This window comes from Scyliorhinus torazame, chromosome 12 (assembly GCF_047496885.1).
Source record: "Scyliorhinus torazame isolate Kashiwa2021f chromosome 12, sScyTor2.1, whole genome shotgun sequence".
NCBI classification, from domain to species: domain Eukaryota; kingdom Metazoa; phylum Chordata; class Chondrichthyes; order Carcharhiniformes; family Scyliorhinidae; genus Scyliorhinus; species Scyliorhinus torazame.
This window is the reverse complement of record NC_092718.1, coordinates 195439096-195451740: the sequence shown is the minus strand read 5'-3', so window position 1 is coordinate 195451740 and position 12645 is coordinate 195439096. Positions and strand designations below refer to the sequence as shown.

General features: G+C 46.4%; 1 protein-coding gene across 1 annotated transcript in view; it reads right to left on the bottom strand.

Annotated features, from left to right (window-relative positions):
• Positions 1–1609: 1609 nt before the first annotated feature.
• pipox (pipecolic acid oxidase) overlaps positions 1610–12645 on the bottom strand; it is a 100133-nt gene continuing 89097 nt past the window's right edge. Inside the window, 1 exon segment of the mRNA XM_072469585.1 lies at positions 1610–7183. Within this exon segment, the coding sequence (XP_072325686.1) occupies positions 7053–7183 (131 nt within the window). The 3' untranslated portion in view covers positions 1610–7052.

Sequence of the window (12645 nt, the reverse complement as noted above, 5' to 3'; positions counted from 1 at the left end):
GAGGTAAAATTCGATCCTTGATCTGACTGTATTTCTGTGTGTCGTCCATATCTAGTAAAGAACTTAAATAACTCCTCCACAATCTTTTTAGCTCTGAAGTTTTTGGGGGTGGAGACAGTCACACGCAGTACCTTACGGACAGAGACTAAAAGCAGACTGTTAAATTTGGCAAAAATATTGTAGTTAACATTACCTGATAAAATGCGAAAAGATGAGGTAATTATGGCAGAGGCTAAGCATTTAAAGTTGCCCGAGTTACAGTTTGACTCATTGGAAATGGCAAAAATTCAGTTACAAATTAAACAAATGGAACATGAGAATAAGAAAGAGAGAGAGAGGAAAAAGAAAGGGAGAGAGAAGAAAGAAGAAAAGAAAGAATAGCCCTAGCAGAACAAAAAGAAAGAGAAAGTCTTTTCGCAGCCTCTAGCAAGCTTATTTTGCAACACTTTGTATATAGTTTAAGGCTGAATAGAAAACAAATTTGTATGGCCCATTATTCCAAAAATATTAAATTTCACTTTTTATGATTGCTTTCCTGTCAGTTGGTAGGTGTCTTTTTCTACATGAACCCCAGGCACTTTGATTTTTGATTCAGTTCCTTCCCAGCAAGTCATGTCACTTTAAAAGCAGAAACACTATACTATCCTCTCCAGCAGAATACTGCTCTGAGTTCTTTTTAAAATTTCGCTATTGAACTCCTGAAAGAAATGAATCCAACTTTAAATTGACCTGAGGTGCATCAGTTTTTTCAGTCAGTTGTTCAGTTGAACATTGATGGTAACAAAAAGGAAAATAAATCCAACAGTGACAATGTTCCATCCAGTGAGGATTACAAGCAAATCTAGCATTTCTGGGGGATTACAAGTAAATCTAGATCTAGGGCAAGATTCTCCGACCCCCCGCCGGGTCGGAGAATCTCCGGGGGCTGGCGTGAATCCCGCACCCGCCGGTTGCAGAATTCTCTGGCACCGGAGATTCAGCGGGGGCGGGAATCGCGCCGTGCCGGTTGGCGCACCCCCCCCCCCCGCGATTCTCCCGCCCTGATGGGCCGATGTCCCGCTGCTAGAATGCCTGTCCCACCGGCGGGGATTAAACCACCTCTCACCGGCGGGACAAGGTGGCGCGGGCGGGCTCCGGGGTCTGTGGGGGGCGTGGGGCGATCAGGCCCCGGGGGGTGCCCCCACGGTGGCCTGGCCCACGATCAGGGCCCACCGATCCGTGGGCGGGCCTGTGCCATTGGGGCACTCTTTTCCTTCCGCCTTCGCCACGGTCTCCACCATGGCGGAGGAGGAAGAGACTCCCTCCACAGCGCATGTGTGTTAATTTTCTAATCCCCAGACTGACCTTTGATTTCGTCGAGACAATCTTTCCGTACCAACCACGAGTGACCAGACTAATAAGACGATAAGAGGGGAAAAAGCAATGCGCGGTCATTTTCCAGCTATACATTGTGGGCCCCTTTTTCCACTCTCCTTCTGTCCATAATCAGTCTAATTCTGAGTTCGCAGCTGGCAGATGACCATCTTGAGAAATCCCGGGTTTCCGGCACCAAATGACAAATATAAATTTCTTTACCCGTCAGTCTGGCCTCAATAAAAGTCGAGATGGATTTGCAGGTACAGCATTAGTTATTTTATTTGACTTGCAAGTCTGATTCATTTCACACAGGCACACGACACAGAACTAATCTCCTAGACCCCGGGAAAACGAACGAAGGAGACAAAGGGATTTCTGCAAATACATTCAAATGGCATCAAGTTTCACATACATGATTCCCATAGGTCATCCTATACCCCTCCTGACCTGGCCATACATCCTGATTGGCTCACTTCTCATCCCTTCCTCTGGCCTCCTATTACCCAGCATCCTTTTCTCCTCCTTATCTGGACACCCCTGCCCCTTGCTTTGCCATGCGTTCTGAAATCCTTTGTCTGTGAACTAACAGAATCAGACCGGCCTATGTTTACATTACAGTAACTAATATCTCTAAAGTAACTATTTGTTATCACATTCGTCACTGTGAGCGGCCGCTAACGCTCCAGTGCATGCGCCATGCCCGGCAATGTCATTTCGGCGCCAGCTGGCGGGGCACCAAAGGCCTTTTCCGCCAGCTGGCGGGGCAGAAATCAGTCTGGCGCGGGCCTGGCCCCTCAAGGTTAGGGCTTGCCCCCCAAGATGCGGAGGATTCTGCACCTTTGGGGCGGCGCGATGCCGGACTGATTTGCGCTGTTTTTGGCGCCGGTCAGCGGACATCGCGCCGATACTGGAGAATTTCGCCCCTGGTCCCTATGTAAAGGGAGTATTTTGCTCATCAGATCTGCAGATACATTCAAAGCTGGTCCTATGTTGAAGAAAACAGATTGGAATTCTCCCAAGTGGCCATTGGCGGGTTGAATGGTGGGCAGCCCACAAATTGGTTCTCTGCCAGCATGAATTTACAATGCGACCTTCCCCTGGTACCTACCATGGCGGATCAGGATACCTGCTGGAGGTGGCATGAACTTCAAAGTTCTGATCTAAACCTCATGCCCAATTCTCTGCAGTGTAGTGCCAGCAGGAAAACATCTGAAATGTGGCATGCTGATATCAGGACTCACCTGAGCAATGCCGGGGACTGCCTCCGGTGTGGAGGATAGAGGCCACCGTCAGCCTTGGACCCCAGAACACCACAGCAGTGAGTGTCCACAGGTGGATGTTTCACATTCAGTGTCCTGGAAAGGGTCCATTTTCCAGCCTCAGAATGTGGCCGGGGATCCACCTTCTTCCCCCGGGGTCCATATTCCAGCCTGAGGCTGATCGTAGAGATTCATCTTCATTTTCAGGTGATTGCCTGCTTCAAAATTGGGTCCATGATGTTGGATGCGCTTTTAATATGGTGCCCACAGATGATGGCGGACTACATGTCATCAGGCCTGCCCCGTCCCAGAATATAGCACAAAACACAAGTGCATAATTAATCAAATTTACCCCCCAAAAAACCTTTCTTCGTTTCAAACATTTCAAAATCTCTGTTTTGATGAAAAGAATCCTATTTCTTCTAGTTTCTATTTGTAATTGAAATTTCTCAGTGTGGATTCTCCATTACCCAATGGCGGTAGCGGGTTTCCCAATCCAGCGGAAAATGGAGCATGGGCTGAAAAACAGGATTGGCACCCCTCTGGTCCCTTGCTGGTAACGTCAGCGAGCTATACGGCCAACACCGGCGGGAGCATGCAAATCCGTGATTAACGGGCTGGAAGCCGCAGTTCCCCACGCAGTTATGGACCAACCTCCACAGCGAGAAGTCCTCCCATGGACCCCACGGTGAGTCAAGGGGGTCAGTGCATAATTGAGTTGACCCCCAACGTCTATTGGAAGGCATCCCTCCTCCCACAACACAAATCCACCCACGCCGCCCATCAGTCACCCCTGCCTGAAAGCTGAACGCAGTCCAGGCAGTACAGTGAAAAATCACTGCATTTTCACTTCCCTTTTCCTACCATCTGCTGCCGCACACAAAAGTGTTCAACGTGTCACAATTGTCAGAGGCTTCCTTAAAAAGCCAAGTGCATTTCAAAGGGCTTCAAATCCCTTCCATTCAATTTCATACAGCATTAACCAGTGATTGTTAGTTTTATTACTCCATAGCCAGGTGCTTGGTGGATTGTTGATCTATCATTTCCTCCATGCTTGCATGCACCTCTAGTACCCTGCTTTGATGCTAACTACAATGTTTACAACTAGCCTTGATTGACAGTTCCTCACCACATCAAAAGCAGCAAAGTGCTTTCTGCTATGAAAACGAGGGAAGTAAAAGCATGGCAACCAAAATGGCCACCCAATACCGGGATTCCAATGGACTACGGTGACTTCTCATCCATGCATAAATTAACATGGTAAAGGAGAGGGAATTGTACCTAGGGGCCACTCGTAGTGCCAGCGTCTCCCTCATCTTTGGTATCATCTTCCTGAGTCTTTTCTGTTCTTTCGCTAACATCTTCATATCCTTTCTAAAGTGGGGAATGTAAAACTGGACAAAATGTTCTAACTGCAAACGAGTGAATGATATGTATAACAAGTGTTTGCCGGTCTAGTGAACACCACCCTGGGGTATTCTGAATGGGGAGGTTCCCCTGCTGACTGCTTCCCCCGCAGCTATTTCATGCTAGTATGATTGTCAACTGGCTGTAGGTGGAACGTCTCCCTCTCAGTCTGACTGGCCAGCAGCTCATTGGTTCCTGCAGCGACCGAAGCTGCAGTGGACAGAAGGGGAACCTGATGAGGATGACAGAGCCTTAAGTCCTGGGTCTGGGTGGATTAGAGTCTCCGGGTGGAGAGGGTAGGAAAGTCCTGGGGCGGTGGATAATGAGTGTCGGGTGAAGAGACCAGATGGGGAAGGGAAGTTCAGTGGCCACCAGAAATTACGGGGGGGGGGGGGGGGGGTAAAAACCCGAAGGCAGGGAATGTGTAATTCAGGTGCTACTGTAAACAGCCACTTTCATTTATATAATCCAAGGTAATTAAAATAAAATAATGAATGAATGCATTCTTGCAGTTATAGAAATCTATTTAAAGTACAAAATTCTTGTTGCTTATCAGAAATATGATTTCAGATTTAAGTAAGAATAATACCGACATGCTTTATAAAATTGTTTTTGTTTGTCACAGGAATAGTGGGCTTGGGGCAGATGTTTAGATTGAAGAAAGGTATTCTTGTGGATCTGTTATATAAGTCTATGTTACAAAAAGAGCTACTTAACAGAGCTCGCTCTTGTTGAGAAATTTTAGAGTTGTTAGTCTGGGGCAACCAAAGAGGAAGCTTTTGAGTAGGAGGTGTTCTCCAGTTCCATTATGAATGAGGGCAGAGTCCATCGTTTACCATTCATCTGAATTGAAGAGGAGTTCTATTTAAGTCTTTAGTCATGCACAACAACAACAAAAAATCATTTTTTGTCTCCTAAATTATATTTGAACACAGAATGAAAATCAATGCACCATCGCATGTGCATTTCTGCATCACACTTTTACAAAAGTCCAATTATTTTACACCGATTAAATATATCCCACCGATGAGCTTTTAATTAACTTCAGCAGACATACATTTATAGCTCTAACTTTCCCGACTATCTGCCTAAGAATAATTAACTGCTGATTGTTTTCAGCAATTAGACCTTACAGCCTTAAAGGGACACTAATTTATATATAGCTCCATTTTAGCAGGATGGTGTATTGTTTAATATATGATAATTCTGACCTTATAAAATATTATCCTCTAACTTACTGAGCAGCATCATGGGAAATTACTGGTTTAAAAATCTACTTCATTTTACCTAATTTCTAATCAGCCATTTTACAACTCTTCTGAACTGTAATATAAACCAACATTGATGGCTGATTGAAGTGTTAACCTCATGATTTTTAGTGTCTTCTTTGTTATTGTGTCAGTTTCATTGACACCACAGAAGCTGATCACCTCCTCCTCTGCTGTTCTCAATATGGTGGATTTCTCTGTGCAATAAGAACATCGGTATTTTTGTATTTGCAAGTTTCTATAAATCAGGCAGTTTATACAGTATGGTAGCGCGTGGCCCCTTTTGCGGGGCAATCCTTTGCAGGCCACGTGACCCGCCTGGAATCTATGGAAATGGAGCATGGATTCGAGCAGTGGGGGATCTTCAGAGTAAGGCTGGGAGTTGAGGGAAGTAGTTCTGTGATGGAGTTGTGTTGATGTGTAAATATAAAGTGTTCCCTCTGTTAATAAATCACCATTGTAATTTAACACTGCCTTGTATTACCTTGAGGTACAACATGCAGCTTTTCCTTTATTCGCCAAATTTGTCAGAATCAGCATTTTGGTTATAGCGCAAGTTTCCTCTATAGTGTTCTGTTCCGTGTATGCTACTGGAGAGTGCTGTGCACTGAATGGTTAATATGCTGTACTACAGGTTGTGCCTATAGTTCTCCGTGTACTCAGGCATCATGTTGAGCATTTTAAAAATTTATTGGCAATTATCGAGCACAGACTAGCTGTTTCTTCACAGAGAGGGAGGACTGCCGCCAGTTTTAGAGGAACAGTAATTCGGGGACATGCTTAGCAGCTAGTTATTGAGCAGCATAACAGTCTGTTGCCTGCTGTCTTAGCTGAAAATGGCATAAAACATAGGGAAATCACAGAAGTAGAAAAAAAATAAGTTGTCCTCATGACAAGTAACTTGCCAGATCCAACCATGTCGTTGAAAATGTGCTTAACATTAGCTCGTTTTAAGTAGACCCAAAAGAAAAATGGCACCCAGTTAACTTTATTTGCAGACAGCCTGTTTGTCTGATGTAGTGAATCAAGGCTCTTTTCTTCTGACTGTTAGTAAACTGAAGTATTAGAAATTCAAATAATGAATAGATCAGAGTTCAATTTCTGCTGCTGTAGTTAATTATCTTTTATGTACTGTAACCTAGCCTTCAGGTTGTTCTGCCGATTATTAACGATCTTTATCAGGGCTCTGCAGATGGAGCCTTCTCCAGCTAGTATAGCTCTCGTGTCCCTTTCCTTCAAACAATCAAATGTCCATAAATGATTCTGGCATGACCAGCTCTTAGTTTTTTTTAAATAAATTTAGTGTACCCAATTCATTTTTCCAATTCAGGGGCAATTTAGCGTGGCCAATCCACCTAGCCTGCACATCTTTGGATTGTGGGGGTGAAACCCTCGCAAACACGGGGAGAATGTGCAAACTCCACAAGGACAGTGACTCAGAGCCGGGATTGAAACTGGGACCTCGGCACCGTGAGGCAACAATGCTAACCACTGCACCACCGTGATGCCCGACCAGCTCTTAGTTATCTTGTTCAGAGTACGGGTTAAATTCGAGCTATTTTAATTCAACCTTTTTAAGATCACTAGCTGCAGGGTTTCCTGTCCTTTCAAGATGTTAACAGGAACACTGTGAATGCCTTCTGCCCCTCAACAAAATCTACTCTTTTGTATTATAATTTTCAGTGACCAAATAAATAACTTAGACATCACATTCTCTTAGTATAATGTATTAGTCAGATCTTCACTTCTTGGCACTGTTGCCTCAGAGCAAGGATTTAAAATTTGGCTGGAAGCGACGCATTCTGAAAGGAGAAAGATCATAGGATGGTGTCTTTCCAGCGCTGAGTTCACAGAGGACTTTTCCAACCACTGGGGCCAGCTTGAAACCATGACCTAAAAATAAAGCAAGAGGTTCCATAATGCAAGGCATTTCCTAATTAAAATTCACTCTTCCGTTCAAAATCTAGGTAATGAATATATTCCACAAGTTTAGCAAGTAACTCTCAATTATGTGCGGTGAATACTGAGACCGTTTTTCCATGCTGGCTTGGTTAAACTAATTTAAAACACTTAACATTTCAACCCAACATAGCTGCCATTCCAGAGTGAGATAGTGGTGATAATTGTCCTTGGAGCTGCTTGCCGGCCTCCAATTCAAATATACCTATCCAGGACTGCTCTTCCTCCTGGCCTTGCAAAAGAAAGCAAAACTCATTCCTTTGCATCTCTTTTGAGCCAGTCCCACTCTTGAGCCTTGTGGAAAAGCAACACCAACTTCTCCACTCAGGCGTGAGTCAAAATTATTGATGGGCCCCAAAGATTTCATCAGACTCTGGCGGCCATTTTGAAAGGAACCCACCAACTGGTTATTTTACAGAAAGACTTTCACAACATTGTTATATTACTAAATTGTAATATAAATATTACTCTTTTGTCCTGCCGAGTTGTCTTGAATTCTGATGATAAATAGTCGTAGTCTTCCAGATGATGACAAAATTTTATTGAGTAATATATAATAAGCTAGTGAGTTCTTTCACTTCAATACTAAACTAGTAAGGCAAATAAGTTCAGATTAAATTAACTAATATAATTATAATACACTGCACTCTGATCAGATCACGTCTTCACTCTAGCTGTTCTCCACACACACTAAGAAAGAGCGGGAAACTCATCTTTATGGGTCCTGTTAGTGTTGCCATCTAGTGATCATTTGTCTGTACTTACTTTACATTAACTTAATATGTATTAACACATACAGAGAGCACTACAAACATTAGGACATGAAGCACTTTACAACCAATGAAATACTTTTTGAAGTTTAGTCACTACTGTGATTTGGGAAACACGCCCCTTCCAGGCTCCCACAAACAATAACAAAATAAAATTATGATGATCTGCGTAGGTATTGGTTAAGGAATAAATATTGAGCAAGGTACTGGGATTATTCTTGTGTTCCTCTTCAAATAATGCCATGGAGTCTTTTATTTTCACCTGAAAGAAGAGCAGGGGCCTTGGTTCAAAGCGCTCGCTCTGTACAGCATGCAGATGCCAACCAAGATTTCTGTGCTCCGGTTTCTACATTGGGAGTTCAAACTACAACCTTCTGACTCAGAGTTTCACAAACTGAGCCTTGGCTGGCATGCACTGTGCCCCGTTTTAACGGAATGTCTACTTGGTTTACACCAGGCGAATAGGATTACAATCGTCCTGTGTGGATTGGCCTGAAATTAAACATAATTGGCAATACTTCAAGATCTCTAATTCAGGTTCAGCAACTGCTCCAGAACTCAACGATATTCTTTGCTCTCAGATACAACACCAGCATCAAATGCATGCAAAACTTGTTAACGTGCCCAACCTTAACAACTTGCAATAAAGATGTACTTCATGGTACTGGAAAATTATATAAAATTGGCCCGTAATTAGTTTTCTGTCGAATAATATTTGGCAGACAGTGAATGATAGACTGTAAGAGTGAGGTTTGAGCACCAGCAGAGGTCTCAAATTTGATTACTGGGCTGCACTTACATTGTGGTACAGCTCTTAAGACTATTTTGTAGACAGTGCAATTTGCAGCTGGCATGACCCCATTCTATTCTCATTACCAATCACACTGTGGCTGCCAGACACAGGCTCACAGCTACGTTTCTGTAATACGTTTTAACGTTTGGACGGGTAGAACATTTAAACAAAAGACTCTGGGCGGAATTTTCCGGTCACAGCGAAGGCGCATACACGCTGTCTCCTAATATTTATCACCAGCTCCCCATTATCAAGAATGTGGCTAACAATCGCTTGTTCTGTCTATGTATTCTGGATTCTTTGTTGGTGGGATCCTCCGTTTCCCCAGCAGCGCACTCACGCCTGCCATGCCTGAGAACGGCGGCAGCACTGCCCAGGGGCTGGCTGACATGGCGCGGACCCAGAGGGAGGTGGCCCAGACCCAGAGGGAGATGGCGCAGTCACTGGCTAATGTGACACAGACCCAGAAGGTGGTGGCACAGTCAATGGGTGACGTGGCACAGCCCCAGACAGCGATGGACCACTCCCTGTTCATCATGGCCACCAGCATGCAGACCCTGGTCAAGACCAGTGCAGGCCTCCAGAACTTGCAGCCAGATGTCGGGGGAGCCTCAGGGGTTGGCTCCGCACACAGCCGCATCCCACGGAGTAGCCCGAGAGCCTTCGGGCACCCCAAGTGGGAGGTGGTGATGGGGCCCATGGCGGTGACTCCCGCAGGGGAGGTGTCAGATGTATTGTGCTGACTGGGCATATAGCGCCTCCGTGACGGTGCGGATGTGCCTGTGTGTTGAGGTCTAGGAGATCCCAGACAGGTTCCCACTCGGCGCCTGGAAAGACCCCATGGCATAAACGATCAGGGTGACTGTCATCTTGATGGTCACCAGAAATTGGTGTCCTCCCCCATTCCCCCGCGGTGCCAGGTGCGCCATGATCTGGCAGATATGTCACACTGTGTCTCCCTGCTCAGTCGGAGTCTCCGACGGCATGCCCGGTCCGGCAGGTCCTTGAATGTCAGACAGTGCCGGTACACACGAGACCTCATGCGGTGCTTCCTTTGCAGCTCCTCCTCCTCAGCCTGTTGGGCAGCTGGCTCTGCATCCTGGGTTGCTGGTTCCCGTTCCCCTGGGGCAGGCTCCGATGCTGCACGCACTGCTGCTGCTGCAGCTTCCTCCTCTTCGAGCAGCTCCAGCACATACAGCCGCAGGGCATCCCCCAGGGCTGCGGCGACCAGGAGGAAGGCCACCATTGCTGGCTGAATTCCAATATACATTGTCTGCAGGCTGAAAGGCCGATATGTTAGCAGGATGCATAACCCCGTGCCCAACCAGATCCAACGGCTACACGGTGGCCCCGGTTGGCACTGCGGGCTCTGCCCCCTCATGCTCCACCTAATCACCGCACCTCTAGAATCATAGAATTTACAGTGCAGAAGAAGGCCATTCAGCCCATCGAGTCTGCACTGGCCCTTAGAAAGAGCACCCTACTTAAGCCCATGCCTCCGCCCTATCCCCATAACCCAGTGACCCCACTTAACCTTTTGGACTCTAAGGGGCAATTTAGCATGGCCAATCCACCTAATCTGCACATCTCTGAGAGGAAACCGGAGCACCCGGAGGAAACCCACGCTGACACTGGGAGAAATTGCAAACTCCACACACACACACAGTCACCCAAGGTGGGAATTGAACCTGGGCCTCTTGAGCTTTGAGATAGCAGTGCTAGCCATGGTGCCACCATGCTGCCTCTGGCCCTGGCGCCGCTCCCTGATGCCAGGGGTACCGTTGGCTGGTGCTACCCTTGGCAATGGTACACTCCGTGGCCCCTGCCACTGTGGGGGCTACAGTGGGCATTGCCCTGGGTGGGCCAATTGATGCTCTGCCAGAGTGCAGCGGCCAGTTGTGTGGTGGAGTGTATGGTGGAGGGTGGGGTGCGGGGGTGGGGGCACCCGTACGGCCGGTGTCACTCTGCAAAACCAGGGGCCAGGGTGGGTGGTCAGTGGGGTGCGCACCAAGATGGCTGCCTTGCAAGCAGTGGCTGGCCCCAATCCCATGGGTCACTCCAGCCACTCGGCCCGTTCCCCGTCACCCTCCCCCTGCCTCTCTGGTCCTGGCAGGGCCTTCCCCCACCCCAGCCAGCACAGCCAGTGACCGGCACGGCAGCCCACAGTCACGCCTCTCCTCCTTTCTCCCTCTCACCGGTTGCACGATTTTTAAAAGCACAAGTGAACTGAGCCGTCGGGAATTCAGCCTTTCAGAGGTGGAGAATGGCGGAGGCCCCGGAGAATACTGGGTCAGGCCCGCTAATGATATGCAAACGGTATTTACTGAACGTGCGTTCCGGAATGCATTGGCGTCACAGTCAAGGCAACGTGAATTGTGGTTTCACGTCAAATCGGCGCCTGCTGCGATTTCTCCCGACAGAACCGATTCTCCTCCCAATCACGTTTCCCAATTTTGGTGTCGGCCGATGGAGAATTCCGCCCCCTATCATGCTGCATCACAGCTTGGCATGGCAACTGCTCAGCCCAAGACCGTAAGAAACTACAGAGAGTTGCGAACACAGCCCAGTCCATTGCCTGAACCCACCTCCCATCCATTGACTCTGTCTACACCTCCCTCTGACTTGGAAAAGCGGGCAGCTTAATCAAAGACCCCTCCCACCCAGGTTATTCTCTCTTCCAACCTCTTCCATTGGGCAGGAGATACAAAAGTCTGAGAACAGACTCTTAACTGATTCAAAAACAACTTCTTCCCCGCTGTTACCGGACTCCACCCTCTTATGGACTGAACTGATCTCTTCACATATCTTTTGTACTGTAGCACCACAGTCCGTCCGCTCACTCGATGTCTATGTATTTACATTGTGTATTTATCATGTGTCCTATGTTTTCCATGAATGGATTGATCTGCCTGGACTTTATGCAGAATAACATTTTTCACTGTACCTCGGTACACGTGACGAAAATCTAAATCTAATCTAATCTACCAAATCTGAACTAATCTAAGAAAATGTTCAGTCTACTTTAACAAACTTGTAAATGCCAGAAGTGGGTTAATTTATTTCCTGCCGACAATGAATGGTTCTGAAGAATGGATTTCCTTCTCCGTTGAAAGGTTGAAAATTCAGTTAAATGCTTTCTCTTAGAATGCCTACGTTGCAGAAGGAGGCCTTTCGTCCCATCGATTCTGCGCCGACCCTCCGAAAGAGCACAGCACCTGGGCCCAGACACACACAACCCCCTTATGGCATATCACTGGACACTAAGGGGCAATTTATCATGGTCAATCCACCAAACCTGCACATCTTTGGACTGTGGGAGGAAACCGGAGCATCCGGAGGAAACCCACACAGGCACGGACGAACACCACACAGACGGTCAATCAAGGTTGGTATCGAACCCGGGTCCCTGACGCTGTGAGGCAACAGTGCTAACCACTGTGCCACCCACTTATGTATCATTTCTGGAAGCTAATGAAGTTATAACATCTGAGCAGGGTACGATTTTTTTTCTTTCTTGAAATTTCTTAAATAATGCAAGTTTAAATGTGAAGCCCCCATCCCTAAGCATCAGGCAGTAAGATCTGGTGACAGGATACTTAAGTATTGTAAGCTTAGAGTCAAGATAAATATCTGCACTGATGTTTGAAAATCAACTGAAAACGTGAACAGTTTTAATCGGCCATATATGTGCAGATCATATTGTTCCAAATTATACTGGTAGTGTTCCATTGGAATGCAATTTATAGCAGCTCCTTTAAATGCCTATAAAATTGTCAAAGCAATGGTTGCAATTTCTTTAATGGTCATTTGTTATTTCTCAATGCAGTGTAATT